Source organism: Heterodontus francisci, chromosome 13, assembly GCF_036365525.1.
Source record: "Heterodontus francisci isolate sHetFra1 chromosome 13, sHetFra1.hap1, whole genome shotgun sequence".
Taxonomy (NCBI): Eukaryota; Metazoa; Chordata; class Chondrichthyes; order Heterodontiformes; family Heterodontidae; genus Heterodontus; species Heterodontus francisci.
The window spans coordinates 53,196,985-53,223,859 of record NC_090383.1 but is presented as its reverse complement, the minus strand read 5'-3'; the positions used below and the strand labels follow the sequence as shown (position 1 = coordinate 53,223,859).

Below are 26,875 nucleotides of genomic sequence, written 5' to 3'. Positions count from 1 at the left end.
TTGGCATCAGGTGGCAGGACCGTATCTCCAACGCAGAAGTCCGTGAGGTGGTCAACATCCCCAGCATATACACCCTACTGAGCCAGCAGCGCTTGAGATGGCTTGGCCATGTGGGCTGCATGGAAGATGGCAGGAGTCCCAAGGAGGCATTGTACAGCGAGCTTGTCACTGGTATCAGACCCACCGATCGTCCATGTGTCTGCTTTAAAGACATTTGCAACCGGACAAGAAGTCCTGTGACATTGACCACAAGTCGTGGGAGTCAGTTGCCAGTGATTGCCAGAGCTGGCGGACAGCCATAAAGGCGGGGCTAAAGAGTGGCGAATCGAAGAGACTTAGCAGTTGGCAGGAAAACAGACAGAAGTGCAAGGAGAGAGTCAACTGTGTAACAGCTCCAACAACCAATTTTATCTGCAGCGCCTGTGGAAGAGTCTGTCACTCTAGAATTGGCATTTATAGCCACTCCAGGTGCTGCTCCACAAACCACTGACCACCTCCAGGCACTTACCCATTGTCTCTCGAGACAAGGAGGCCAAAGAAGAAGATCTTTGATTGGGAACAATTTAGCTTCCCACTTCTAATTTCTCTTGTTTGTCTGTGGGCAAAATTCTGGATGCTAGCACCCAAATTTCTGTTACGAGTGAGAAAGATGTCTAAGGTTTCCTTTCAGACTTCACCGGGTCTTACTGTAACAGGGTTTAATTTTAAGCACACCGTGTTTTGAGCTCCCTCTTGGTGAATCCTAGTTCACTGCTTTCCAATTATAATGCAAAGAAACCAGCACAAACAGGCTTTCTTAGGTTTAAAGAAGAAAAGTGAAATTTATTAAAACTGAAACTCTAATTCAGTTAAAGCCTACGGATGCATGACACGCCCACACTAGCATGCATACGTGATACACACATGCAGATAGGGACAGAAAAGAGCAGAAGAAAAAAATAAAGTGGAAAGGTTTGAGGCAATATCTGAATACGGTTCTTCGAGCTCACTGTAGCATCCTTGCTTGTAGGTAATTCTTGCTTTTCAATTGGGGCAGTATTCTTCTTAAACCTTGGTCACCATAGGAGACTTTTCTCTCTTGGGGTTCATATGTCTTCAATGGATTCTGAAGCTGGTGAAAAGGAGATGGGAGCAGACAGGAGGAGAGGAGGTCTACTTCAGTCCAGGAGCCAGTGCTTTCTGTAATCAAACACTGTTTCTCCAATTTAAAACTCTCAATTCAAACTTTGCAACAGCCAGTTGGTCATGTGACTAAACTGGTCTCTCCACTTCTGTTCTGTGTATTGGGAGCAGGGACTAGCTCCTTTGTTTCAACACTGTCTGCTAGTATGCAAAAATGTCTTTCTGGCCAGAAGCCTGGAAATTCCTTGTAACCGGCATTCTCTTCTTCCCAGCAACAATTTGAAGTTTAATGTCCATGTGGCAAAATTAATGTGCCTCGTTCTTGGCTGGTGGGGGCCTGCATGACATAATACACAGGGCCCTCTTCTTTACAGACAGAAAGAACATGTACAAACATTGCGCCTGTTTCAGCTGAACAAAGTAAGTGACAGCCATTCGCTGGTTCATTCCTCAGGGCAATGCCTTGACCCATCAGTCAAGCTGCCTGGTTTAAATTTTACACAAAGGTTGGCAGTTAGCTGTCAGTCACCATAAACGGTGCATTCCCCATGGCAACGCCTTTACCAATGAGAGTTCACTTGCCAACCAATCAGCACTCTCTTCTCATGCAGTATAAGTTGTTGTTTTCCCTCACATTGGTTATTCTTGCAGATTGTCCTGATGAGTGCAAGACGAAAAGCTTTGACAACATATCTATATTTTCAGCAATACTCAAGTTCTGTACTACAAAACAACTATTTGCCATAACTTTAACTTTATTCCACTATGTATCAGTCTTAAGCACAATTTCACATTTGTCTGTAATTTTATTGATTACCATGACTAATTTAACCATTACAGGATTAATTAATGACCTCATATTGAAGGCTCCCCTAGGTGCCAGTGATCATAATATGATCAAATTTCACATTCAGTTTGAAGGAGAGAAGGACAAATGTAAACTAGCATTTTAAACTTAAATAAAGCCAATTATGAAGGCATGAAGGCAGAGCTGGGCAAAGTAAACTGGCAAATTACGTTAAGGGATAGATCAGTAGAGATGCAGTGGCAAACATTTAAAAATATATTTCAGAATACTCAGAAAATATACATCCAGTGAGAAAGAATGATTCTAAGGAAGGATGCTCCATTAGTGGATAACTAAGGAAATTAAAGATAGCATCAAATTGAAAGAAAATGCATATAATTCTGCAAAGACGAGAGGCACGTCAAAAGATTGGGCAGAATATAAAGAACAACAAAGAATGACTAAAAGGTTAAAAAGGAAGGAGAAATTAGAGTATGAGAGAAAGCTTGCTGGAAATAAACAGATAGTAGGAGTTTCTACAGATATTTAAAAAGGAAAAGAGTAAGTAAAGTGAGTGTTGGTCCTCTAGAGAGTGAGTTTGGGGAATGAATAATGGAAAATAAGGAGATGGTGGATGAATTGAACAGATATTTCACATCTGTCTTCACTGTAGAGGAAACAAATAACATCCCTGAAATGATTGTGCATCAGGAGGTGAAAGGATGGAAGGAACTTAAAACAATCACAATCACGACTGAAAGGGTACTGAGAAAAAATTAAAACTAAAAGCTAACAAGTCCCCAGAGTTTTTAAAAGAAATGGCTGCTGAGATATGAGATGCATTGGTTTTAATTTTCCAAAATTCCTTAGATTCTGGAAAGGTCCCAAAAGATTGGAAATAGTGAATGTGACTCCGCTATTCAAGAAAGGAGGGAGATAGAAAGCAGAAAACTACAGGCCAGTTAGCGTAACATCTGTCATAGGGAAAATGCTAGAATCTATTCTAAAGGAAGTTATAATGGGGCACTTAGAAAATCTCAATGTAATCAGGTAGAGTCAACATGGCTTTGTGAAAGGGAAATTGTGTTTCATTAATTTATTGGAATCCTTTGAGGAAGTAACAAACAATGTGAATAAAGGGGAGCCTGTGGATCTGCGATACTTAGATTTCCAGAAGGCATTTGACTAGGTGCCACATCAAATATTACAAAGCAAAATAAGAACTTTGGCATTGGGTGTAACATATTAGCATGGATAGAGGATTGGTTATATAACAGGAAACAGAGTGCAGGCATAAATGGGTCATTTCCGGGTTGCAAAATATGACAAATGGAGTGACACAGTGAACAGTGCTGGGACCTCAACTATTTACAATTTATATCAATGACTTGGATGAAGGGACGAAGTGTATGCCTGCTAAATTTGCTGATGACACAAAGGTAGGTAGGAAAGTAAGTTGGGAAGAGGACATAAGGAGTCTGCAAAGGGATATCGATAAGTTAAGAGAGCGGGCAAAGATTTGGCAAATGGAGTATAATGTGGGGAAAGTGTGAACTTATCCATTTTGACAGAAAGAATAGTAAAGCAGCATATTACTTAAATGGAGAGAGATTGCAGAACTCTGAGATACAGAGGGATCTGTTTGTCCTGGTACATGAGCCAGAAATGGTTGGTAATCAGATACAGCAAGTGATTAGGAAGGCAAATGGAATGTTGTCGTTTGTTGCAAGGGGAATGGGATATAAAAGTAGGGATGTTTTGCCACAGTTATATAGGGCATTGGTGAGACCACATCTGGAGTATGTGGACTGTTTATGTCTCCTTATTTAAGAAAGGATATAAATGCATTAGAGGCAGTGCCGAGAAATTTCACTTGACTGATACCTGGGATTGGGGTATTATTTTATGAAGGAAGGTTGGACAGGTTGGTTCTGTATCAATTGGAGTTTAGAAGAATGAGAGGTGATTGCATTGAAACATATACGGTCCTGAGGGGTGGATGCTGAAGGAATGTTTCCCCTGGTGGGACAGACTAGAACTACGGGACACAGTTTTAAAATAAGGGGTCACCCATTTAAGACGGAGATGAGGAAAATTTTTTTGGATTGTTAAATTGTCATTGACCCCGGTGGGGAGCAGACTGACCCCACAGTCTCTGTATCCCTGTCCAGAGGGAGAGCAGATTGACCCCACAGTGTCTGTATCATTGACTGGGGGAGAGCAAACCTACCCCACTGTGTCTGCATCACTGACCAGGGGGAATGCAGACAGACCCCACTGTGTCTGTATCACAAACTCCAGCGAAGAGCAAACTGACCCAACTATGCCTGTATCACTGAACGTGGGAGAAAGCACACCAACCTCATTGTGTCTGTATCACCGACCCAAAGGAGAGCAGACTGCCCCCACTGTGTCTGTATCACTGACCCCGGGGGAGAGCAGACTAATCCCACTGTGCCTGTATCACTGACGCCGGGGGAGAGCAGACTGACCCCACTGTGGGCTGGATTTTGTTCTGTCCCAGGCATCAGGGTCTGTGGCTGGGGGCGGGGGGCCTGAAGATGCCTTGGGGAGATGGCTGCCATGCACCCTGATGCCGGGAGGGCCCGGCCCAATATTAACGGTGGCAGCGGAGCATTTTTTTTTATTTGTTCATGGGATATGGGCGTCGCTGGCTAGGCCAGCATTTATTGCCCATCCCTAATGGCCCTTGAAAAGGTGGTGGTGAACTGTCATCTTGAACTGCTGCAGTCCATGTGTGATAAGGACATCCACTGTGCTGTTATGAAGGGAGTGCCAGGATTTTGAACCGGCGACAGTAAAGGAACAACGATATAGTTCTAAGTCAGGATTGTGTGTGGCTTGGAGGGGAACTTGCAGATGGTGGGGTTCCCATGCATCTGCTGTCCTTGTCCTTCTAGTTGGTAGAGGTAGCTGGTTTGGAAGGTGCTGTTGAAAGAGCCTTTGTACGTTGCTGCAGTGCATCTTGTATATGGTACACACTGCTGCCACTGTGCATCGGTGGTGGAGGGAGTGAATGTTTGTGGATGGGGTGCCAATCACCGCCCTGAAGACCGGAGCGGTAGCAGGTGAACCTGGGATGAAGTGGATCCGGAGCAGGACCTGTAAAACAGAGCGCGGGGCTCAAGACCCTTACCTACCTGAAGACCGGAGTGGCAGCAGGCTCTCTCTCTCTCTCTCCGTGTCGGAGCACGCTGACGTTCAAAAGAGAGAGAAAAAGACTTACAGTGACATTACGGGAAATCTGTAAGCTGATTAGTTGGGTAAGTAACAGCTGTTAGTGCCTGTAAATAGCCTAGAAAATCAGAGGAATGTTCTTTTTTATTGGAAAAAACCTCAAAACCTACCCTAGAAGTGATAAGATTAGTACTACTAAAGTGTGTTTTTTTTAATTGGACTAATTTATTAAGGACTTTAGATTATAGTGGGTAGTGTTTGGAGTACAACAAGGCCCCTAACATAATTAGTATTTTTTAATGAAAGGGAGTAGCTAAGTAATCTAAAGGAAAGTCATGGCAGGAGTGCTCGCACCCATGATATGCTCCTCCTGCACTACGTAGGAAATCAGGGACGCTTCCAGTGTCCCTGATGACTGTGTGCAAGAAGTGTATCCATCTGCAGCTACTGGCTACCTGCATTACAGAGCTGGAGCTGTGGGTGGATTCACTGTGGAGCATCCGCAATGCTGATACCATTGTGGATAGCACATTTAGCGTGGCAGTCACACCGCAGACAAATGCTGCTAAGGCAGAAAGGGAATGGGTGACCACCAGGCAGAGTAGAGGAAGACTGGTAATGCAGGAGTCCCCTGTGGCCATCCCCCTCTCTAACAGATATACCGCTTTGGATATTGTTGGGGGAGATGGCTCAGGGGAAAGCAGCAAGAGCCAAATTCATGGCACCATGGACAGCTCTGCTGCACAGGATAGGAGGAAGAAGAGCGGAAAGGCTATCGTGATAGGGGATTTAATCCTAAGGGGAACAGACAGGCATTTCTGCAGCCGCAAAAGAGACTCCAAGATGGTATGTTGCCTCCCTGGTAAAGGATGTCTCTGAGTGGCTGCAGGGCATTCTGTGGGGGGAGGGGGAGCAGCCAGTTGTCGTGGTCCGTATCAGTACCAACGACATAGGTTTTAAAAATGGGATGAGGTCCTACAAGCTGAATATAGAGAGTTAGGATGTAAATTAAAAAGTAGGACCTCAAAGGTAGTAATCTCAGGATTACTACCAGTGCCACATGCTAGCGAGAGCAGAAATAGCAGGAGGTTTCCTTGCCCATGTTTGACCTGCTGCCATGAGACTTTATGGGGTCCAGAGTCAATGTTGAGGACTCCCAGGGCAACTCCATCCGAACTGTATACCACTGTGCCGCCACTTCTGCTGGGTCTATCCTGCTGGTGGGACAGGCCCTACTAAGGGATGGTGATGGCAGTGTCCGGGACATTGTCTGTCAGGTATGGCTCTGTGAGTATGACTATATTGCTTGACTAGTCTGTGTGACAGCTCTCCCAACTTTGACACAAACCCCCAGATGTTAGTAAGGAGGGCTTTGCAGGGTCGACAGGGCTCAGTTGCCTTTGACGTTTCTGGTACCTAGGTCGATGCCGGGTGATCCATCCGGTTTAATTCATAGTGACTGTGTAGCAGTTAGATACAACTGAGTGGCTTGCTTGGCCTTTTCAGAGGACATTTAAGAGTTAACCACATTGCTGTGGGTCTGGAGTCACATGTAGGCCAGACCAGGTAAGGACAGCAGATTTCTTTCCCTAAAGGACATTAGTGAGGCATCGTGGAGGCCCTCCGCTGCTTGGCGATGGGACCCCCATATAAATATGTAAATAAATTAAAATAAATGAATTAATGAAACTTACACCACTGCCTTCTATCCTGCTGTGATCTTCATGCCTCTGGCCTGCACTCCCGTGACTTCATATCCCTGTCTGAGGAAACGAGGCCCCACACTGGTGGAGAGGGGGGAGGAGGTGAGTTTATCAGTTTGCGCGGCAGTGAGCAGGGTCAAAGTAGCATCATTGGTGTAGGGGATGTTGGGAAGGGTTGGAGGTGAATGTTTATACAGTTTGGGGCAGGGGGCAGGTGGCGGCGAGGCCAGATTGTAGAGGTAGGTTTTTCGGTGGGGAAGGGAAAATTAATAATTCTATGGTTGTTGGGTGGGGGAGGGTCAAAATACATGTTTTATTTCATTCCCTTTAACTATAAATATTTAAATCTGCCGGTAGGGCTGCCAGCTCTTTAAAAATGGCATCAGCGCCTGTGCACAGTCAGCTGCGCCATTGCTGGGGACGGACAGCCTGTCCCCTCCATGTGATTGGAAGGTGCAACCTACCCCAGCAATTCAAATGAACCACTGCATAGAAGATTGTGGCGGCTCCGTAACATGGAGCCTGTGTGGGCGGGCTGCCGTTTTTTTTTCAGCAGCCACTGGTAGGCACAGAAGATTCAGCCCTGTGTCTGTATCACTTGCTCCGGAGAGAGCAGACCGATCCAACTGTGCCTGTATCAATGACCTCAGGTGAGTGCAGGCGGACCTCACTATGTGTACATCACAGACCCTGGGAGCGAGCAAACTGAAGCACGGTTTTTGTATCAGGGTGAAAAATTTGGTCAGAATATGAAAAACATTGATTTGTGACAATGGAAATTCATAGTTCTTCTCAACTTTTAATGAATTTTACAATTAGAGTAAAGGGATATTTCAGCACATTCTTCAGCTGCTCCCTGAACTTAGTCTGTGTCACAACATAAATACCAGTGTTTGTGCAGCAACTCAGCTGCTGGAGCATGAAACCTATTTCTTGCAGAAATAAAGGTGGAAAAACAGAAATACGCAAATACTGTATCCGGTTCCATACTGAATACACCAAAAACACTGACCATAAAAATATGAAATTAAATGAGATAACAAACATCAAAATGATGGATTTCCTTCGGCTCTTCATCTCTGGGTCTTTGGAACCTTCTCTACTGCTGTGACCCCGGATTCTCCTCCGACCTCTGCTGTTCACTAAAATGTGCTTGACAGTTAAAGCATTGAGCAGCAAAATCAGAACAAATGGGAGAAAAGGGGTGAAAATATAATGGAGGGATTCAATTATTGTCCAGAAATTTGAAACCTTAACACGGACATTCACATAACAAAACCAAGGGGTATTGCTCAACCTGTATTGTTGTACATACATAAAATACCAGAAAATGTCCTTTGAACAGCTCAGTACAGTCACTGTTGCCAGAACCACAGCTGTTGATTTCTCAGTACAATATTTAATCTTCAGCTTCTGGCAACAAATGGCGATAAATCGATCACAGGTAAAAGAGACGGTGAACCAGACAGAACAGTCTGTGGCTGCATGAAGCAGGACAGCATGGATATTACACACGAAAAGCAACCGCACATTTTTCAAATGATGAACAATTGGAATGTGCCTCAATATCAGGTCGAGGATGATGACCAGTAGATCCGCTGCTGCCATAGCCACCAGGTAGCGAGTGACACATTTGGAGAGACCGCAGTTACCCCGAGACAGGATCACAATCGTCAATAAGTTAACTGTGAGGAAGGGAAATAAAGAGGCAAATTAACACAGCAGAATGAGAGGAAAATTAGTGGTTTGATGATATTCGTCTGAGATTTCAAGATTGTTACTGCTTCCAGTGATGAAATTTAAGATTTTTCCTTTGAAAGAGATTTAGGATGCAGATATGCCTGAGAATGAAAAATGTATAACTAACTAATCAGTAACAAACTGTAAACTGAATCCGGGAATGTAATTGAATAAGACAAGAGTAGGGACAAAATGGGCCAAATGGCCTCCATCTGTACTATAAAATATATATTTCTAAGAATAATCTTTGGTGTAAAATAAATGATCAAATGATCAGGAATGAAGTGGGAGTTGCACTTTTGCACAGATTTGTAAATCAGTGCCTGATGCTTCAGGAATTCAGGAATAATCTTCCTTCTGGGTTTCAGTTCCCTGCTTACACTCAATCAATAGCCAGCTCTGGACAACTAGACTGCGTCTGAAACTTCCATGGAGATATTCCCAGTTTTTCACCAAATCTCTGCCAAATTATGGCTGTTGATTGAGAGAATTCTGTGTGGAAATTATTGGACTGCTCCCAATGAATAAATCAATTCCATTTAATGTGGTAATTTTGGGTCAATAAACTGATCTCATCATTCACTGTACTCCAGTAACTATCAACTGGAATCAGCTACAGTGAAGCAGACGAGAAGATGAGACAGAGTCACGAGAGGTCTCATTTAGTCACTCTCCTGAGATTTTGGGTACGAGGAATGATTCATTTATCAAAGATACAAATGAAAATCAATCCATAGATCTATAACTCTAGATAATTGTTATTGATTTGTGAATGAACACATAATCAAAACCTAGCAAAACAGAACTCCAGACATATATAGAGTTGGATATTGTACTAATTGTTATGATCCTGTAGGTTTTTTTTTTGAGAAGAATGCGATGTGCCTCTAAGGCTGACAAAGGAACCGTACTGCTTTAAGGCAGCAAGCCCCAGAAACTGAGTTAAAGAATGCATTCTCATTGCCCGGGATACAACTATTCAGGACCAGACATCAAGAGATACATTGTTACAATTTAATTTTGAACTGGCTTATAGTGGAAACAGACTGTTCGAACGCATTGAGAAAGACAGACAGCTGTGTGTTAGCACCTGAAAGAAGGGCTGTCAGACCATTTAAACTGAAGGAATAAAATTTAGTCTGTTCATTTATTATTTTCTCTCAAAATTCTAAAAAGTCAAGCCAAAACAGAGATCTTTGATAATTTAAACTGAAGGAAGGTAAGTTAGACTGTGACAATCTTTTATCCCTCAAAAATTCTGAAGCCAAATTGATTCATCAAAAGTGTTTGCAAGTTGTTTACTGTTGAAATTTATCATTGGAGAAGGAGCAATGATTTCGACTTCTGCATTGGATTACAGACTGTTCTACTGTGGAAGAACCTTTTTTTCCCCATCAGATGGCTTTGAAGACTTCAAGCAACCTTAGACTGTTCCACATTCGGCAGGAGCGTAAATATGCAAGGACACTAATGTTTCTCTTTTAAATGTTGTTTATATCTTAGTAGTGTTTAAGCATCCTCCAGGTGCTCCGGTTTCCTCCCACAGCCAAAAGACTTGCAGGTTGATAGGTGAATTGGCCATTATAAATTGCCACTAGTATAGGTAGGTGGTAGGGGAATATAGGGACAGGTGAGGATGTGGTAGAAATATGGGATTAGTGTAGGATTAGTATAAATGGGTGGTTAATGGTCGGCACAGACTTGGTGGGCCAAAGGGTCTGTTTTAGTGCTGTATCTCTAAATCTAAAAAGAAAATCTAAAAAAATTGAGTTTTTCTAATGAAACAGTTAATTTGTTGATCTAAAGACACCTAGTTTGGTTAACCTCATTTGGGGGTTAGATGGTGCAATTTAGCTAGGTGTTTTTTTAATTTGGAAAGTTTAAAATGATATGCTAGGCAATTTGTGGAGGGACGGGATTGAATTAACAGTGCATTTCTCCCACCACAATCAGAATCGTATACTTTGATTGGGAACTTTGACTTGAGCGGTCGGTCATAACATAAGTGAGACTGCTGACTAGAGCTGGATCTGGATGAACACTGTCAAACATTCACAGCATTTTTCTGAGTTTACTGCCAGGTCTGGTTTCCCCTATTCGGTATGATTCACCATTGACAGCACAAGTTAATGGATCCTGTAAACTGTAAACATATCTTTCTGTTTGGATGCAAGTGCTCAGCACATGCACAGACTGTACACTGCTTTATAAAGCGACCCATCCAGTAATGTCATTTGTGTCGGCTACTAACAGGAGATCTGAATCTCAATTAGACAATATCACATGGAGAAATCAGTGAAAGATGAGCTTTCCTAATCATTGCAGTTAGACAATGAATGGGTGAATATGACACAATTCACATGAGAGAATCACAGAGAATTACAAAACTCACAGTGAGAGTAAAGCTCTGGGTATAATTACTTTCTGGATATTGTGACTTCAAAGAGAAAGTATAGTCACACTGTTAAACATGTTTTACAATAGGAAAAGCCAGATATAGAGACTTACCAGGGATCCCAACAGCAGCCAGGATTGGGTAATAAATCTTTTCTATGTCAAAAAGGACCGCTTGTATCTGAAAGTCAAGAAACATTCTTCTTCTTTCTGTAGAACCGCTGATCCCTGTTAGTGCTGGAGGTAATGTTTCCGTTGACGCTGTGGGTTAACATATTGAATGGTGTTCCTTATTAAGTGAAGAGCAAAATTCTCCAGTGACACAATTAGGGTCCATGGAGTCTGACATTAATTACAGTCACTGAACAGATAGGCTTAGTTAACCCTATCTACCTGGCACTCTAACTTAACATATTGAACTATATGTTACACTGTTAAATGGAGGAACTCCCACAGACTGGAATATTATTTCAAGAACTCTAGGCAAGGACAAGGAATGTCAAACCAGCAATCTGATCGCACTGATCGCCAAGTTGATTCCTTTAACCTTTCCATATTCCATGGCCTATCTACTCTCGTTTTCCTGGCCACATACAAGGTCATGTCTGACACTTGCATTAATCTTTCATCATCCACATCCCCTGTTACATTCTAACCCATTTCTTTCTGCATCCACACCTGGGAAGAAATCTCTCGTTAATCCACTTACAAGGACAATTCAAAAATCCCAACTGACTACTCTTATCCATTTCTGCAGCTTTTGATCTGCTCAACCATTCACTCACCAACATCTTTGATCTCCGCATCCCCAGTAAAATCCTCTTTCCACCCTGTTATGGGACACATTCTAGCTCCTCCAGGTCCAAGGCAAATATTTGATTTTATCTGGCCCACAGCTGGTGTAGATATGTATCCATAGATCTGGCTCTCCAAATCAAGCCCTTTCAGATCCTGCTCCCTGCTATGCTACTGCTGCAAACTGTTCAAGAGACCCATTCTATATTGCTTGACCACCTTTTGTAGATGGATGTCTCATCCCTGAACAAGCAGGATTCAGACCAGGGAAATCCTGCAAAAGCTAACTTCTAAATCCCACTCAATTCATTAAGGATAGTGACATGACAGGATTAATAACAGGTGCAGCCTTTGTGCAGTTATCTGCTGCATATGACACATTGGATTCTTGCACAGCATTTATCCTGTGTAACCAGAGACTGACTGACTGAATTGATAATTAACATGATGGCCAACAGACCTTTCTTTGTAGATCTAAATGGCAATTGAAGCAGATGGCACAGACAGAAAAATGGTTTATCTCAATGTAGTTTTCTCGCACTCTTGCTGTTCAATATTTATACCAACAACCAGCCCATCTATCCACATAGCAAGAGTTTCCTCTATGCAAATGATCTGTGCATAGCACCTTAGGACCAGTCTATCAATATAGTAGGGAAGTCCCTTGGCAGTGCACTAGCTGAGTTAACAAACTACTATAAAATAAATCAACTGCAGGCCGACCCTGAAAAAACACAGATCAGTACTTTTCATCTAAGGAATAGAAATGCAAAGCGAGAATGTAACATACGTTGGTATGGGAGAGCACTGGCACTCAACTCTAAGCCCATGTACCTTAAGAAATTGACCTCCATCCACCAAAGTTCGACGCCTTTGCCCTTCACCCCTTCCCATTACCACCCCCACCCCCCCCCCCCCCACCGACCAATCTGCATTGTTGTCACCCCAAGCACAGAGAAAATCTCCTCCTCCCCCATCTCCACACGTGTCGCGCCACGTTTCCCCGAACGGGGATTCGTAGGCGCGGCATTGTCGGCCGCCCAAATGAAGATCGGTGTGGCGATTAAGGAGATCCTCATTAAATCAGGTATGTAAATTAGTTTACTAGTTGAATTGAGGTTCCCATCACTGAGCGCCACAAGGCCTCGCTGCCACTGCAGAGACCGGCATGGGGCCTGCTGCCGCTGGGGTCAATGGCGGCCTCCGCCGCACAGACCTTCATTGCCCCACCCGCCAACATTCCCGATGGCGGAGGGGCTTTAAAATTCAGCCTGATATTTCTTTAGCTCAGGGTGTTAAAGGAATGTGCCAGTATCCCTTTAACAAATCTATCTTGGTAAGAGACGTGGAACTGCCCACTCTGTCAATACAGTCTTCCAAGCGAGGAATTGGTAGGAGTCTACCTTTCTTACTGCATTAACTTTTCTGTAGTCTAATCAAAGATGGGTTGGCCCATCAGGTTTAGACCAAATACTATTGGTGAACTCCAGCTGCTTTGACTAGTTTTAATTAAGTTGTTTTCCAGCATGTATTGGATTCCTGCCTTCACCTGGTAAAAGTATTAGTACTAATAATTCATCCCCTCGTTGAAATGTTCGGGTCTTTGCGTTCTTGTCTGTCTATTTTTTCATCGTGGTTTGGGATGCTTTAAGGTGTTCCTGAGCAACATTGCAAGCTTTCATGAGCCTTTTTCGGAACACGGATACATAATCTAGTACAGAGGATTCATCCCTCTGCTCTAGGAAACTATCTTTGATTAGTTTTAGAGGAACTCTCATCACATGTCCAGGCCGGCAGCGTCCCCCTTCCCGATGACGTGGAGGAGGTGGGCGAGCTGTCCCCGGCAACAGCATCCTGCGCCGGTGCACAGGCGCCACCACCATTTTTAAAGGGCTTAGAGCCCTAACTGACAGTTTAGATTATTAAAGAGACAGTGAATGTGAACCTATTAATAATAATTGCAGAAATATTCCCAGCCCCTCTCCCAACCCCCAATATCATTACATGTCATTCCTGCCCTTCCCGCCCTGAAATGTGAGGTGAGGTGAGAGTGACTGCTCTTGACATCAAGGCAGCATTTGACTGAGTGTGGCATCAAGGAGCCCTGTCAAAACTGGAGTCATTGGGAATCAGCGGGGAAACTTTCCGCTGGTTGGAGTCATACCGAGCACTGTAGGTGTACCTACCCCACATGGACTGCAGCTCACCACCACCTTCTCAAGGGCAATTAGGGATGGGTAATAAATGCTGGCCTAGCCAGCGATGCCCACATCCCAGGAACAAATAAAAAAAAAACTTACCTTGACTATATGACCTTGCCTCCCTGGCAAAGTTCAGAACCTTTTACCTTTACCCCTTCCCATCACTCCCTAGACCAACCAATGAAGTTTGACCCCGTTTCTCCCCTCCCACACAGATAAACATATCTCGTCACCCCTCCCCACAGGTGTCGCACCTTGTTTCCCTGGATGGCATTCCGAAGGTGTGCCAGTACCTTCCACCATTATGAAGATCGTGGTGACACATCAGAAGATGACGGGAAATTCACTAGTGCAGGTAAGTTAATTATTTTACATATTTAATTTGAGGTCCCATTGCTGAGTGGTGGGGGGGCCGCCTCAAGGCCTCGCCGCCGGCAGCAAGATCAGAATGTGGCCTCCCGGCGTTGAGGTCCTTGGCAGGCCTCATCCGAAGCAATCTTCATGCCCTCCCCCTCATCACGGATCCCGACATCGAGGCCCCTATAAAAACCAGTCCTTTGTGTCTGTGGGTGAGATGCTGATGATTTTAACTGTTAGATACCCAGATTACCCATGACTTCTTGAAATATCTTGGACATAAAATTGGAATGGTGATCCGATTGAACGTCAATTGATAATCCCTATCTCATAGAGAATTAGGTTAACTTCTCTACTACTACCTTAGCAGAAATTGTCCTCAAGGGAGTGGCCTCTGGAAACCAAGTAGAAATACTCATGATAGTGATTATATTTTGGTGTCCCACTTTTGTTTTTGGCAGGGGTCCGACACAGTCTACCAACACCCTACTAAACGGTTCCTCAATAACTAGTATGGGAAATTGAGATGCCGGTTTTATGGCAGGTTGCGGTTTTACCACCATCTGGCATGTATGGTATATTTTACAAAACTGAACCACATCTTTTGAAAGAACTGGCCGGTAATAATGTTGACTTATACGTGATTTGGTCTTCCTGATCCCCATGTGTCCTGCAATAGGAATGTCATGTGCTAACCTTAATTATCCCTGGTGATATTTCGGTGGTACCATTACCTGTTGACTAACCATCCAGCCTTCATCCGCAAGTCTTCAAGGGCTACTGGTTTCGTTATCAGAACCCCATCTCCAACGTAATAGACTTCTGGAACTTCTTTTGCTTCAGCTTCTGTCAGAACTGACTGTGCTGTTTTATGTAACTCTGGATCAGCTTGTTGTGCTGTGATTAAAGAAGATTTGTTAAACATCTCATTTGTATTGTCTAAATCCCCCAGGAAAGTTTCAAATATTCAGCTGTCTGTCTGTGGTGCCAATTTTGACTCTAACAGTGGACTTGTTTAGCCACTACTACATATGAAGGAAATATCCCTGGAATTGTTTCTTGTAATTGTTCTGTTTCTTTAACTTTGTGTATTTTATCTGTGACTACAGGAGAAACTGATACTTTTGCTCCAGCCAAATCATTCCCTAGGAGTCAGTCAATTCCATCTACTGGCAAACTATGGACAACTCCTACAGTTACCATCCCAGACATTAGGTCACACTCTACGTGCACTTGATACAAAGGTACAGGTATATGCTCCCTGCCAATATCAATAACTAAACCTTTGGCACTCAGTGCACTCCCTGATGGAAATATTATACCTTTTCCCCAGCAAAAGAGTTTGGGTTGCTCCTATATCACTAAGGATAACTCTAGGTTTGCCTGCCTCACTTGAGGGATAAGGAGTTACTTTTCCTTTCAACAAGATCCCCTATAACTTTCAGGTATCTTATTCTCAACGCCTACACTCACATTGATTTTTGTATCTGGTTTTACAGCTGTCATTAACACTACAGTCTGATCTCCTGTACTCTCAGTCAGATCCCCTTTCTCTGCATTTGTCTTCTGTACCACAACAAGTCCCATGGGTTTACCTTGCAACTTCCAGCATTCTGAACAAAGATGTCCCCTCTTGTGACAATGATAACACTTCGGTTTGCAGACCTCCCTTCCACCCTCAGCACCTTGCTTTCTTGCCTGAGGATGGGATGTTGGGACATTCCCAGGTGTCCCTTCTTGTCCCCAGCTACTCGCCTTCCTTTCACTCTCCCACCTTCTATCCTTCTTGGGTTTGTGGGGATGACGGACAAAGGGTTTTGGCTTATTGACAAACTCAAAATCATCAGCAATTTTGCTGCTTGTCTGGCTTTTGAAACCTTTTGCTTCCCTACATGAGTTCCCACTGCTGGAGAGATTGAATTTTTAAACTCATCCAAGAGAATCAATTCTCTAAGGTTCTCATGCGTGGCTTCCACCTTTACTGCCCTTATCAAACAATCAAAATTAATTAATTTACCCTCTCAAATTCTACATAAGTCTGCCCAGCCAATCTCCAGAGGTTCCAAAACTTCTGTCAGTAAGCTTCAAGGATTAATTCATAGGCGGCGAGAGTAGTCTTTTTTTCCATCTCATAATCTGCAGAAGCCTCTTCAGAAAACATGGCATAAACTTCATGAACTCTGCCCATCAGCCTACTTTGCATAAGCCGTGTTCAGCTTTCCTTTGGCCAGTTCATTTGTTTGGCCAGCCTTTGAAAAGAATTGAAAAATGCCTCTATGTCCCTTTCTTCAAATTAGGGAGAGCTTGTATAAATTTAAATAGCTTTTCACTGGGTCCTGGACTGGATTCAGATTCTTCCTGACCAGAATTTTCCCTGGAGTCAAGACTATCCTTTTGTCTTAGTTCCATCTCTCTTAATTTGAATTCTCTTTCTTCTTTTTCCCTTTCTCTCTGAAATGCTTTCTTTCCCTCTTGCCTCTTTTTCCAATTCAAGATTTCTTAATTCTTTTTAAGCCTTAGGTTTTCTTAGTTATGTTACCTGCAGAAGTATTTTCATTTCTTGTTCCTGTTCAAGTTTTTTCAGTTGTAACTGAATCTTAGCCAATTCAACTGCACCACACTCCGACTTACTATCTTCTTTTCCTTTCAATTTCAATTATTTCTGCTTTTTTTAAGCACCTGATTTCAATTCTAACCCCAATGTTGCTGCTAAATCTTTTAGTTTAATTTTGGTTAAAGTTTCCAAGTCACTGAGGGACACATTCTCCTTTCCCAGAAAATCTGCAGCAACTGCTGAAGCAATTTCGGTGGTGTAGACTTTACCCTATTACACAAGAAACATGGTTCTTTTATTTTCCTCTTTAAATTATTATCACTCCCCTTACAATTAAAGTTATTGGCATTGGATTTGATCCTGACAAGAGCCCCCAATTAATATATTACGGCCGAGATGGGAGGAGTGCACTATTAATTCAGTCCCACTTCTCAACAGGTCACAGGATATCAATAAAATTTCCCCACCTATTGTAAAACAGCCAATTACATATTCTATTTGTCCCTCAGAATAAAGCACACCAACTAGATTTTTTTAATCAACAACAACAAAATTAACTAATTATTACCAAAACAAGTCTTAGCCACTAATGAGATAACTCTATATATGAAAAGCTCCTTACTTCAGGATTTCTTAAAACACAGAAGGCAAAAGGAACCACACTGGATGCAAGGATTCTTCAGAGACAGGAGGCAATGACTCTGTCACGTTTCAAATACAGGGTTTCTTTTCAAGAGATGCAGGATTCCTATTCAGAGAAAGATAACACTTTGCTTTTTGTCCAACTCACTGACTTTCTAAAGGGTCCAAAGTGAAAAAAACCCTTCCAGAACATGGTCACATGTACATACATAGAGTCATTCAAAAAATTGCTCTGAGGAAGGTCAAACCCCTGTGGTTTCCTTGAAATTGCTGGCTTTCCTGTCCTTGAACAAGTTAAGTTTCCTTTCAAAGCACCCAAGAATTTCAGCTATTTGCAGGTGTCAAGGTCCACTGAAAAATCATTTTTCAGGTTTTAAAACACACAGAATTCTAAGTTTTTAATACAAAAAGAAAACCTTGTAACAACATATATTTAAATTTTACGACTTACTGAAACAGTTAGATACTCTACATTACCCCAGAATAAAGCACACCAAACAGGTTTCTTTAATAAACAACAAAATTATCCATTTATGATAAACCAAGTCGAAACCAATAATGAAGTAAACATTAAAGCCTCTTATTTTATCCTCGCCTTCACACACACACACATAAATACAAAACCGGTTAACTGGGAAAAAACAGGATTTTTATTTGCAGCTGTTACAAAGAAATATAAGGAATAATAAAATCTTATATTGAAAATTAGGAATGGAATATGTCCTTGGTTTTGGTGAGGTGTCCCAAAGGTGAATAGGCATCTACCACTATGATCTTCCCAGAACAGTCCCTTCCAGTTGATGTTGAAGATCAGTCTGTATAGGTTTTCAAGAGATGCAGTTACAGCCGGTTTCACATAGGTTTTACACCAGAGATGCAGCAACAAAGGTTTCTCACATATTCAATGCAAAGTTCCTTCAAAGATGCAAGGTTTCTGCAAACATGCAGGATTTCTTCAAATGCCGGAGGCAACAGGAAACACACTTGACACAGGATTTGCCTTTCAAGAAAAACATGGGCTGGCTGCATCTTCTGTTCTCCTGGCAGGTCAATAAGCAAACTCCAGCTGACTGTTTTTAACAGTTCAAAATGAAACCAAAACCCTTTCTGGAGGCAAGTCATGTGACATCTGTAAATCCTGGCTTATGAATAAGCAAATAGCTCTTCAGGTCAAAACACAACCCCCTGCTGGGTTCTTTGCAAACAGGTGCTTTCCAGTAAAACGTGTTTACAATCAATCCAAACCTTCTGGTAACCTCTTTAAAATGCAACCACAAAGTTCAGCCTCTTCAGTTTTAAAATAGATTCTCAAGTTTTGACAAAAACTAGAAACCCTGGTAACATGGCCAGCAGTCATATCCACATTGGTACCATAGACATACGTAGAAAGAGCGATGTGGTCCTGCAGGCAGAATTTAGGGAGCTACGTAGGAAACTAGTAAGCAGCCCCTCAAAAGTTGTAATCTCCAGATTGCTCCACATACCACACACAATTGGTATAAGGGGATCGAGCCAGGCAGTGGGACTGACAATATAGCTCTGTGGAGAGCTGGCATGGCCTGAATGAGCCAAATGGCCTCCTTCTGTGCCGTAAATGATTCAATGATGCCAAGTGAGTATAGAAACAGAAATAGGAGGATAAAGCAGACAAATGCATGGCTGGAAAGATGGTGCAGGAGGGAGGTCTTTAGATTCCTGGGACATTGGGACCACCGCTGGAGGACATGGGACCTGTACAGGCCAGATGGGTTGCACCTGAACAGAGCTGGGACCAATTTTCTTGTGGGGCGATTTGCTAGTGCTACGGTGGAGGATTTAAACTAACTTGGCAGGGGTGTGGGAACAAGGAAGTAGTAGCACAGAGGAGTACCAATGCACACAGAATACTGGGAGAGACAGAATGCACTATAGTAGGAAATAGTAAGTTATTAGGTGGGTTCAGAGTAAGAGTGAAAGTAATAGGGCTGAATTTTACGAGCCCTCTGGAATCGGGGGTTGTAGCCGGGAGGCCCGGAAAGTTCTTCCAGTAGAGGCCCACCATGAGCCCTGAAACCAGGAAGGCCCCACCACATTTTACCGGCAGTGGCGAGGCCTCAGTGCGGCCCCCCACCCCACACCGCTCAGTGGCGGGACCCTCATTTTCATATGCAAATGATGGTAAAATTAAAGAATAATTGCTTACCTGGTAGCGAAGGCCATCCCACGTCAACATTTCAACCACCGGCAAGAGCTCCTGCGCTTTTGGAAGACCATTCGGAGCCATGAGACATGACACTGGTGGGAGGGGGGCGGAGTGAAATTTTCAGGTCAGCAGGGAAAATGCTCTGATTGATTGTGGGGATGGTGGGATTGGGTTGCGGGTCAAATGTGCTGAAGTTAGGGGGGTGAAAGTTTGTCATATAAAAAATTTTATTTATTAAGACTTCATTGGGGGGAGGGGGAGCAGTGGGAGAGGGGATGCAATGTTTAACTAAACTTTTATTTCTAATATTAGTGCAGATGGTTCTGATGAAAGGTCACTGACCTGAAACATTAACTCTGCTTCTCTCTCCACAGATGCTGCCAGACCTGCTGAGTATTTCCAGCACTTTCTGTTTTTATTTCAGATTTCCAGCATCCGCAGTATTTTGCTTTTAAAAAAGGATCAATCTCACTTATTGGTGTAGTCTACAGACCGCCCAATAGTAGAAGAGAGGTTGGGGAAGAAATATGCAGACAAATTTGGGAATTGAGTGAAAAAACATGGAATAAAAATCATGGGGTATTTCAACTCGCCTGATATTAGTTGGACAGAAGAGGTAGGTAAATGGGATAAGGGAATGGCGTTCCTACAATGTGTACAGGCCTCCTTTCCGACCAAATATGTAAAACATCCAACAAGCGCAGATTTGCTATTGGATCTAGTGATGAGGAATGAACTAAAGCAGAGCAGCAAAGCAAAATTCAAGGAGCATCCAGGCCATGGTGACCATAATATAATACCCATTAAGATGATAATAGAGAAGGGCATAAATATGACAAAAAACAGGTTAATTATTAGAGAAAAGCTGATTTTGAGAGGCTGAGAATTGAACTCGGGAAAATTAATTGTGCAACAATATTGGCAAAAAACGATGTAGAGAAACAATGGCAAACATTTAAAACGGTGTTCAACAGAGTGCAGGAAAAATATATATTCCACTAAAAGGAAAGGACAGACTAAACACCAGTGACACTCCATGGATGAACAAAGACATAAAGGAACAGCTGAGGTTTAGGACCGAGACATACATTAAGTACATGGACAACATGATAAGAGAGAATATGAAAAGATTAGGGGAGAAGTCACCAAAACAAGTAGGAAGACGAAGAGGAATTCACAAAGTAAATTTCAAGGAACATAAAAAAAACCCAAAATATTTTAGAGGCACATCAATAAAGAAGGAAGGCTGGATTGGGAATAAGACCATTAAGGGATAGACAGGAGAATGCCACAAATAAAGATAGAGAGATGACAGAAATGTTAAATAATCATTTCACTCTCTTTGGGGTTTACCGTGAGCATAGTACATGCAGACATGACGTTGAATAATGAGATAAGTGCACTTTAAATGATAAGAGAAGGTATTGAATGAACTAATCAAACTCAAAGAGGATAAAGTCCCGAGACCAGATGGATCACACCTGCGCATTTTAAAAGAACCGAGTGAAAAAATAGCTGAGGCATTCCTACACGTATTTAATAATTCTTTAGATAAAGGTGCAGTGCAAGAGTACTGGTGGAATGATAATTTAATTCCTATGTTTAAGAAGGGGCACAGAACATGGCCAGGGAGTTATCGACCAGCTTAACAGCATTGGTGGGAAAAAATAATGGAATCACTACCGAAGGAAAGAATAGAATAACATTTTGAAAAGAAAAATATAATAATGAATAGTTAGCATAGATTTCAAAAGGGGAAATCTTGCTTGACCAAACTCATTGATATTTTTTTGAGGAGGGAACAGAGAGAGTAGACAATGGTAATGCAGTCAATGTAATTTATGTGGATTATCAAAAGGCTTTTGCGATGTTGGCCCATAATAGTCTACTGAATAAGATCATTGAATGTGGAGTTGGGGACAAGTAGCAAAATGGATTGTTAGCTAGTTTCAAGACAGAAAGCAAAGAGTGGGAGTAAAGTCATAGAGTCATAGAGTCGTACAGCATAGAAACAGGCCCTTCGGCCCACCGCGTCCATGCCGACCATAATGCCTATCTATACGAATCCCACCTGCCTGCATTAATTCCATATCCCTCTATGCCTTGCTCATTCAAGTACCTGTCCAGATGCCTCTTAAATGTTTCTACTATTCCTGCCTCCACCATCTCCTCAGGCAGCTCATTCCAGATACCCACTATTCCTTGTGTGTAAAATTTACCCATTTTATCCCCTTTAAACCTCCTCCCTCTCATCTTAAATCTATGCCCTCTAGTTTTAGTCACCCCTACCATGGGGAACAGACTCTGGCTATCTACCCTATCTATGCCTCTCATAATTTTATATACCTCGATCATGTCTCCTCTCAGCCTCCTTCGCTCCAGGGAAAACAGACCCAGCCTATCCAATCTCTCTTTATAACTCAAGCCCTCCAAACCTGGCAACATCCTTGTGAATCTTTTCTGCACCCTCTCTAGCTTAATCACATCTTTCCTATAGTGCGGCAACCAGAACTGCACACAGTACTCCAAGTGAGGCCTAACCAACGTTATGTACAACTGTAACATGACGTCCCAACTCTTGTACTCAATGCCTCGGCCGATGAAGGCAAGCATGCCATACGCCTTCTCCACCACTCTGTCTACCTGTGTTGCCACTTTCAGGGAACTATGCACTTGCACCCCAAGGTCTCTGCTCAACAACACTCCCCAGGGCCCTGCCATTCACTGGATATGTCCTGCCCTGGTTTAACCTCCCAAAATGCATCACTTCGCAATTGTCTGCATTAAATTCCATTTGCCAATCCCTTGCCCACTTTCCCAGTTTATATCCTATTGTAACCTTAGACAACCTTCTTCACTGTCCACTATACCAACAATTTTGGTGTCATCTGCAAACTTACTAATCATGCCCCCGACATTCACATCCAAGTCATTAATATATATGACAAACAACAGAGGGCCCAGCACCGATCCCTGCGGCACACCACTGGTCACCGGCCTCCAATCTGAAAAACAACGCTCCACTACCACCCTCTGCCTCCTATCACCAAGCCAATTTTGTGTCCAATTGACTAGCTCACCCTGGATCCGATGTGTTCGAACCTTCTGGACCAGCCTACCATGCGGGACCTTGTCAAAGACCTTGCTAAAGTCCATGTAGACAATGTCCATTGCCCTGCCCTCATCAATCCTCTTGGTCACCTCCTCAAAAAACTCAATCAAATTCATGAGACATGATTTCCCACGCACAAAGCCATGCTGACTATCCCTAATCAGACCTTGCCTTTCCAAATGCATATAAATCCTGTCTCTCAGAATCCCTTCCAGTAACTTTCCCACCACTGATGTAAGGCTCACCGGCCTGTAGTTCCCTGGCTTATCCCTGCTGCTCTTCTTAAATAAAGGCACAACATTGCTATCCTCCAGTCTTCCGGTACCTCACCCGTGGCTAACAATGATACAAAAATCTCTGCCAGGGCCCCAGCAATCTCCTCCCTTGCTTCCTGTAGCATCCTAGGATACACCTGGTCAGGCCCTGGGGATTTATCCACCTTAATGCACTTCAAAACCTCCAACACCTCCACCTTTGTAATGTTGATATGCTCCAGGATATCGCTGTTCCCTCCCTTGAACTCACTAGCTTCCATGACCTTCTCCATGGTAAATACAGATGAGAAGTATTCATTTAAGACCTCGCCCATTTCCCGTGGGACCACACATAGATTACCACACTGATCCTTAAGCGGACCTACTCTCTCCCTAGCTACCCTTTTACTCTTAATATACTTATAGAATCTTTTAAGATTCTCCTTCATCTTATCTGCCAGGGAAATCTCATGGCCCCTTTTCGCCCTCCTAATTTCCTTCTTAAGTGTACTCCTCCATCCCCTATACTCCTCGAGGGACTCGCTTGATCCCAGCTGCCTATACCTGACACATGCTTCCTTCTTTGTCCTGACCAGACCCTCAATATCCCTCGTCAACCAAGGTTCCCTAAACTTGCCAGCTTTGCCCTTCCATCTAGCAGGAACATGCCGGCCCTGAACTCTTCCTATCTCACTTTTAAAAGCCTCCCACTTGCCAGACGTCCCTTTACCTGTAAACAGCCTCTCCCATTCAACTTTTGAGAGTTCCTGTCTGATGCCATCAAAATTAGCCTTCCCCCAATTTAGGACTTCAACCTGAGGACCAGTCCTATCCTTTTCCATAACTATCTTGAAGCTGTTAGAGTTATGGTCACTGATCCCAAAGTGTTCCCCACTGACACATCAACCACCTGCCCAACCTCATTTCCCAAGAGGAGGTCGAGTGTAGCCCCCTTCTCTAGTCGGGTCATCCACATACTGCTTCAGAAGACTATCCTGGACACACTTAACAAATTCTTCCCCATCTGATTCCTTAGCACTAAGGCAGTCCCAGTCAATATTAGGGAAGTTAAAATCACCTACTATTACAACCCTATAATTCCTACACCTATCCGTGATTTCCCTACATATATGCTCCTCCACTTCCCTCTGACTATTGGGGGACCTATAGTATAATCCCATCAAAGTGATCACCCCTTTCTTATTTCTAAGTTCTACCCCTATGGCCTCGCTGGACATTCCCCCCAGGATATCCTCTCTAAGTACTGCTGTGATGTTCTCCCTAATCAATAGTGCAACTCCCCCTCCTCTCTTACCTCCACCTCTGTCACACTGGAAGCATCGGTACCCCGGAACATTGAGCTGCCAGTCCTGCCCATCCCTCAACCACGTTTCCATAATAGCTATAATATCACAATCCCATGTACTGATCCATGCTCTGAGTTCATCTGCCTTACCTGTAAGGCTTCTTGCATTAAAGTAAATGCAGTTTAGCCTACCAGACCTTCCATGCTCCCTGTCCTGTCCCTGCCCGGCCTGCCTACTGGACTTGCTTGCTTTAACCTCTACATTTGCCTCAACTATCTCATCAGAGAGACTACTACTTTGGGTCCCATCCCCCTGCAAGACTAGTTTAAACCCTCCCGAGTATTACTAGCAAACCTCCCTGCAAGGATATTGGTCCCCTTCCAGTTCAGATGCAACCCGTCCCTCTTGTACAGGTCAGCTCTGCACCAGAAGAGATCCCAATGATCCAAGTAGCTGAAGCCCTCCTGCCTACACCAGCTCTTCAGCCATGCATTCATTTGCATAGTTCTTCAGAGTGGCTAAAGGTGGGAAGCAATGTTCCACAAGGATCAGTGCTGGCACCACTGCTCTTCGAAATATGCATTTACAGTTTAGTCCTTGGAATCATAACATGAGTTGTAAACTTGAGGATGAAACCGAATTGGGGAGTACAGTCGATACTGAGGAGGACTGCAACAATTTACAGGTGGACATTAATAAACTTGCAGAATGGGCACATAATTTGTAAATGAATTTCAAAACAGATAAATATGATGTTGTACATTTTGTTGGAAAGAATAGGGATGTCACTTCTTACTTAGAAGGTGCAAATCTAGGTCGGGTAGAGGAACAAAGGAATCTCAGAGTACAAATACACCAATCCACTCGATGGCACCCCATCCAGCACCTTAAATATTCAGTTCCTCCACCACTGGTGCACAGTGGCAGCAGTGTACCATCTACAAGATGAACTGCAGCAACTTGCCAAGCATCCTTAGACAGCATCTTCCAAACCAGCCTACACTGCATGAACTGCAGTAGTTCAAGATGGCAGCTCACCACCACCTTGAAAAGGGCAATTGAGGATGGGCAGTAAGTAAATGTTGGCCTTGCCAGAGATGCTCACATCCTAAGGACTAATAAAAATGTATTAGACAGAAATTGACCCACCAAAAAGGAGATAATCTGAGGAGTGCCCAACAGAAAGAAGGGGTAGAGGAGGTAGGGGTTTGCCTGGACTGAAAGGAGGAAAGGCGTGCAAGATAAAGGGATCCAGGAGGGAATTCTGGAGTATGGTGATACAGTTAACAAGCTTGGGGCAAATGGAGGGAGGATGTACAAGCAGCTGCAGTACAAGAAACAGAAAGATTGGAGAGTGGGGGGATGGGGAGGGATGGTCGTGCTGAAGGAGGTTACACAGATATGCTTGAGTGAGGGCATGATGGATATAAAAATGATGGGGAACACAGAAACAGTGGGCTGCATTTTGTGCTGCCATTGCAGGTGAGCTTGTTGATGTGGAAGGGGGACGGAGAATTGGAGTGGACACGTCTGCCCCAAAACCTGGTGCCGTGCTGCAGTGTTCCAATATCAGAGGCAGGCAAGTACCTTACAGTACTGAAGACCCAGCGCGATGGCATTGGAATTTAAATTTCTTCAATGCTTCTTTACATTGAGTCTAATTATCTATGATCCTAAGAATGTTCTGCAATTTTGTGGGTTTTGTGGCCCTGAAAAGATGGCGGCACCAAGGCAAGAGGCCTCAGTGCTGCATAAAGAGGGTTAACCTGACCAGGCAGCATAGGGGAAGTGGGTGGGGGGGGGGGGGGGGGGTACAGTGGCCTTTGCCACAATGCTGAGTGTCCAAGGGGGTTATGTGTACCAGGAGGGCTCTGCAAGGGGATGTGTGAAGGGAGGGGATCTGTGCAAGTGGGTTCTGTGAATGGGGAGAGCACTGCAAGCATATAGGTTGTGTGTGTTGGGGGCCATTAGAGGGTACCATAAAAGATGTCGCTGTGTTTGTGATGTCTCATTCAGCTGGAAAAGATATTAAACCACCATTAACCTTTACTCTTGAGCCACATCAGGCATCCAGACAAGCAAAGCTTTACAAAGATATTTGACTAGAATCATAGAAAGTTTAAGATGCAGCAAGAGGCCATTTGGCCCATTGTGTCTGTGCAAGCCGAGAAACAATCCACCTATTCTAATCCCACCTTCCAGCATTTGGTTTGTAGCCCTGCAGCTTATGGCACTTGAGGTGCATATCCAGACTCCTTTTGAATGAATTGAGGGTCTCTGCCTCAACTACCCTTTCAGGCAGTGAGTTCCAAACCATCACCACCCTCTGGATGGAAATGTTTTTCCTCATCTCCCCTCTAATTTTTCTACCAATCACTTTAAATCTATGCCCCCTAATCACTGACCTCTGCTAAGTGGAATAGACCCTTCACCTCCCCTCTATCCAGAATAGACAGGCTCATTTCTGCATCGGAAGGGAGCCAAAGGGTCCTGGGCTCTTGGCATGGGTCTCATTTGCATTGTGTTT

General features: G+C 43.5%; 1 protein-coding gene across 6 annotated transcripts in view; it reads right to left on the bottom strand.

Annotated features, from left to right (window-relative positions):
- Window positions 1–7,589: 7,589 nt before the first annotated feature.
- The window catches only part of LOC137376381 (probable G-protein coupled receptor 139), a 45,107-nt gene continuing 25,821 nt past the window's right edge, over window positions 7,590–26,875 (bottom strand). For 3 of the 6 annotated variants that reach the window (XM_068044829.1, XM_068044827.1, XM_068044828.1), the window contains exons 3-6: window positions 17,474–17,599; window positions 15,032–15,194; window positions 11,059–11,205; window positions 7,590–8,495 (exon numbers count right to left, since the gene is read on the bottom strand). In XM_068044829.1, coding sequence (XP_067900930.1) covers window positions 7,603–8,495; window positions 11,059–11,143 — 978 coding nt within the window. In that variant the 5' untranslated portion in view covers window positions 11,144–11,205; window positions 15,032–15,194; window positions 17,474–17,599 and the 3' untranslated portion in view covers window positions 7,590–7,602. Of the gene's footprint in view, window positions 8,496–11,058; window positions 11,206–15,031; window positions 15,195–17,473; window positions 17,600–19,675; window positions 24,810–25,405; window positions 26,365–26,875 lie in introns of those variants that run through there. The other 3 variants (XM_068044831.1, XM_068044832.1, XM_068044834.1) reach the window with 3 other exon arrangements.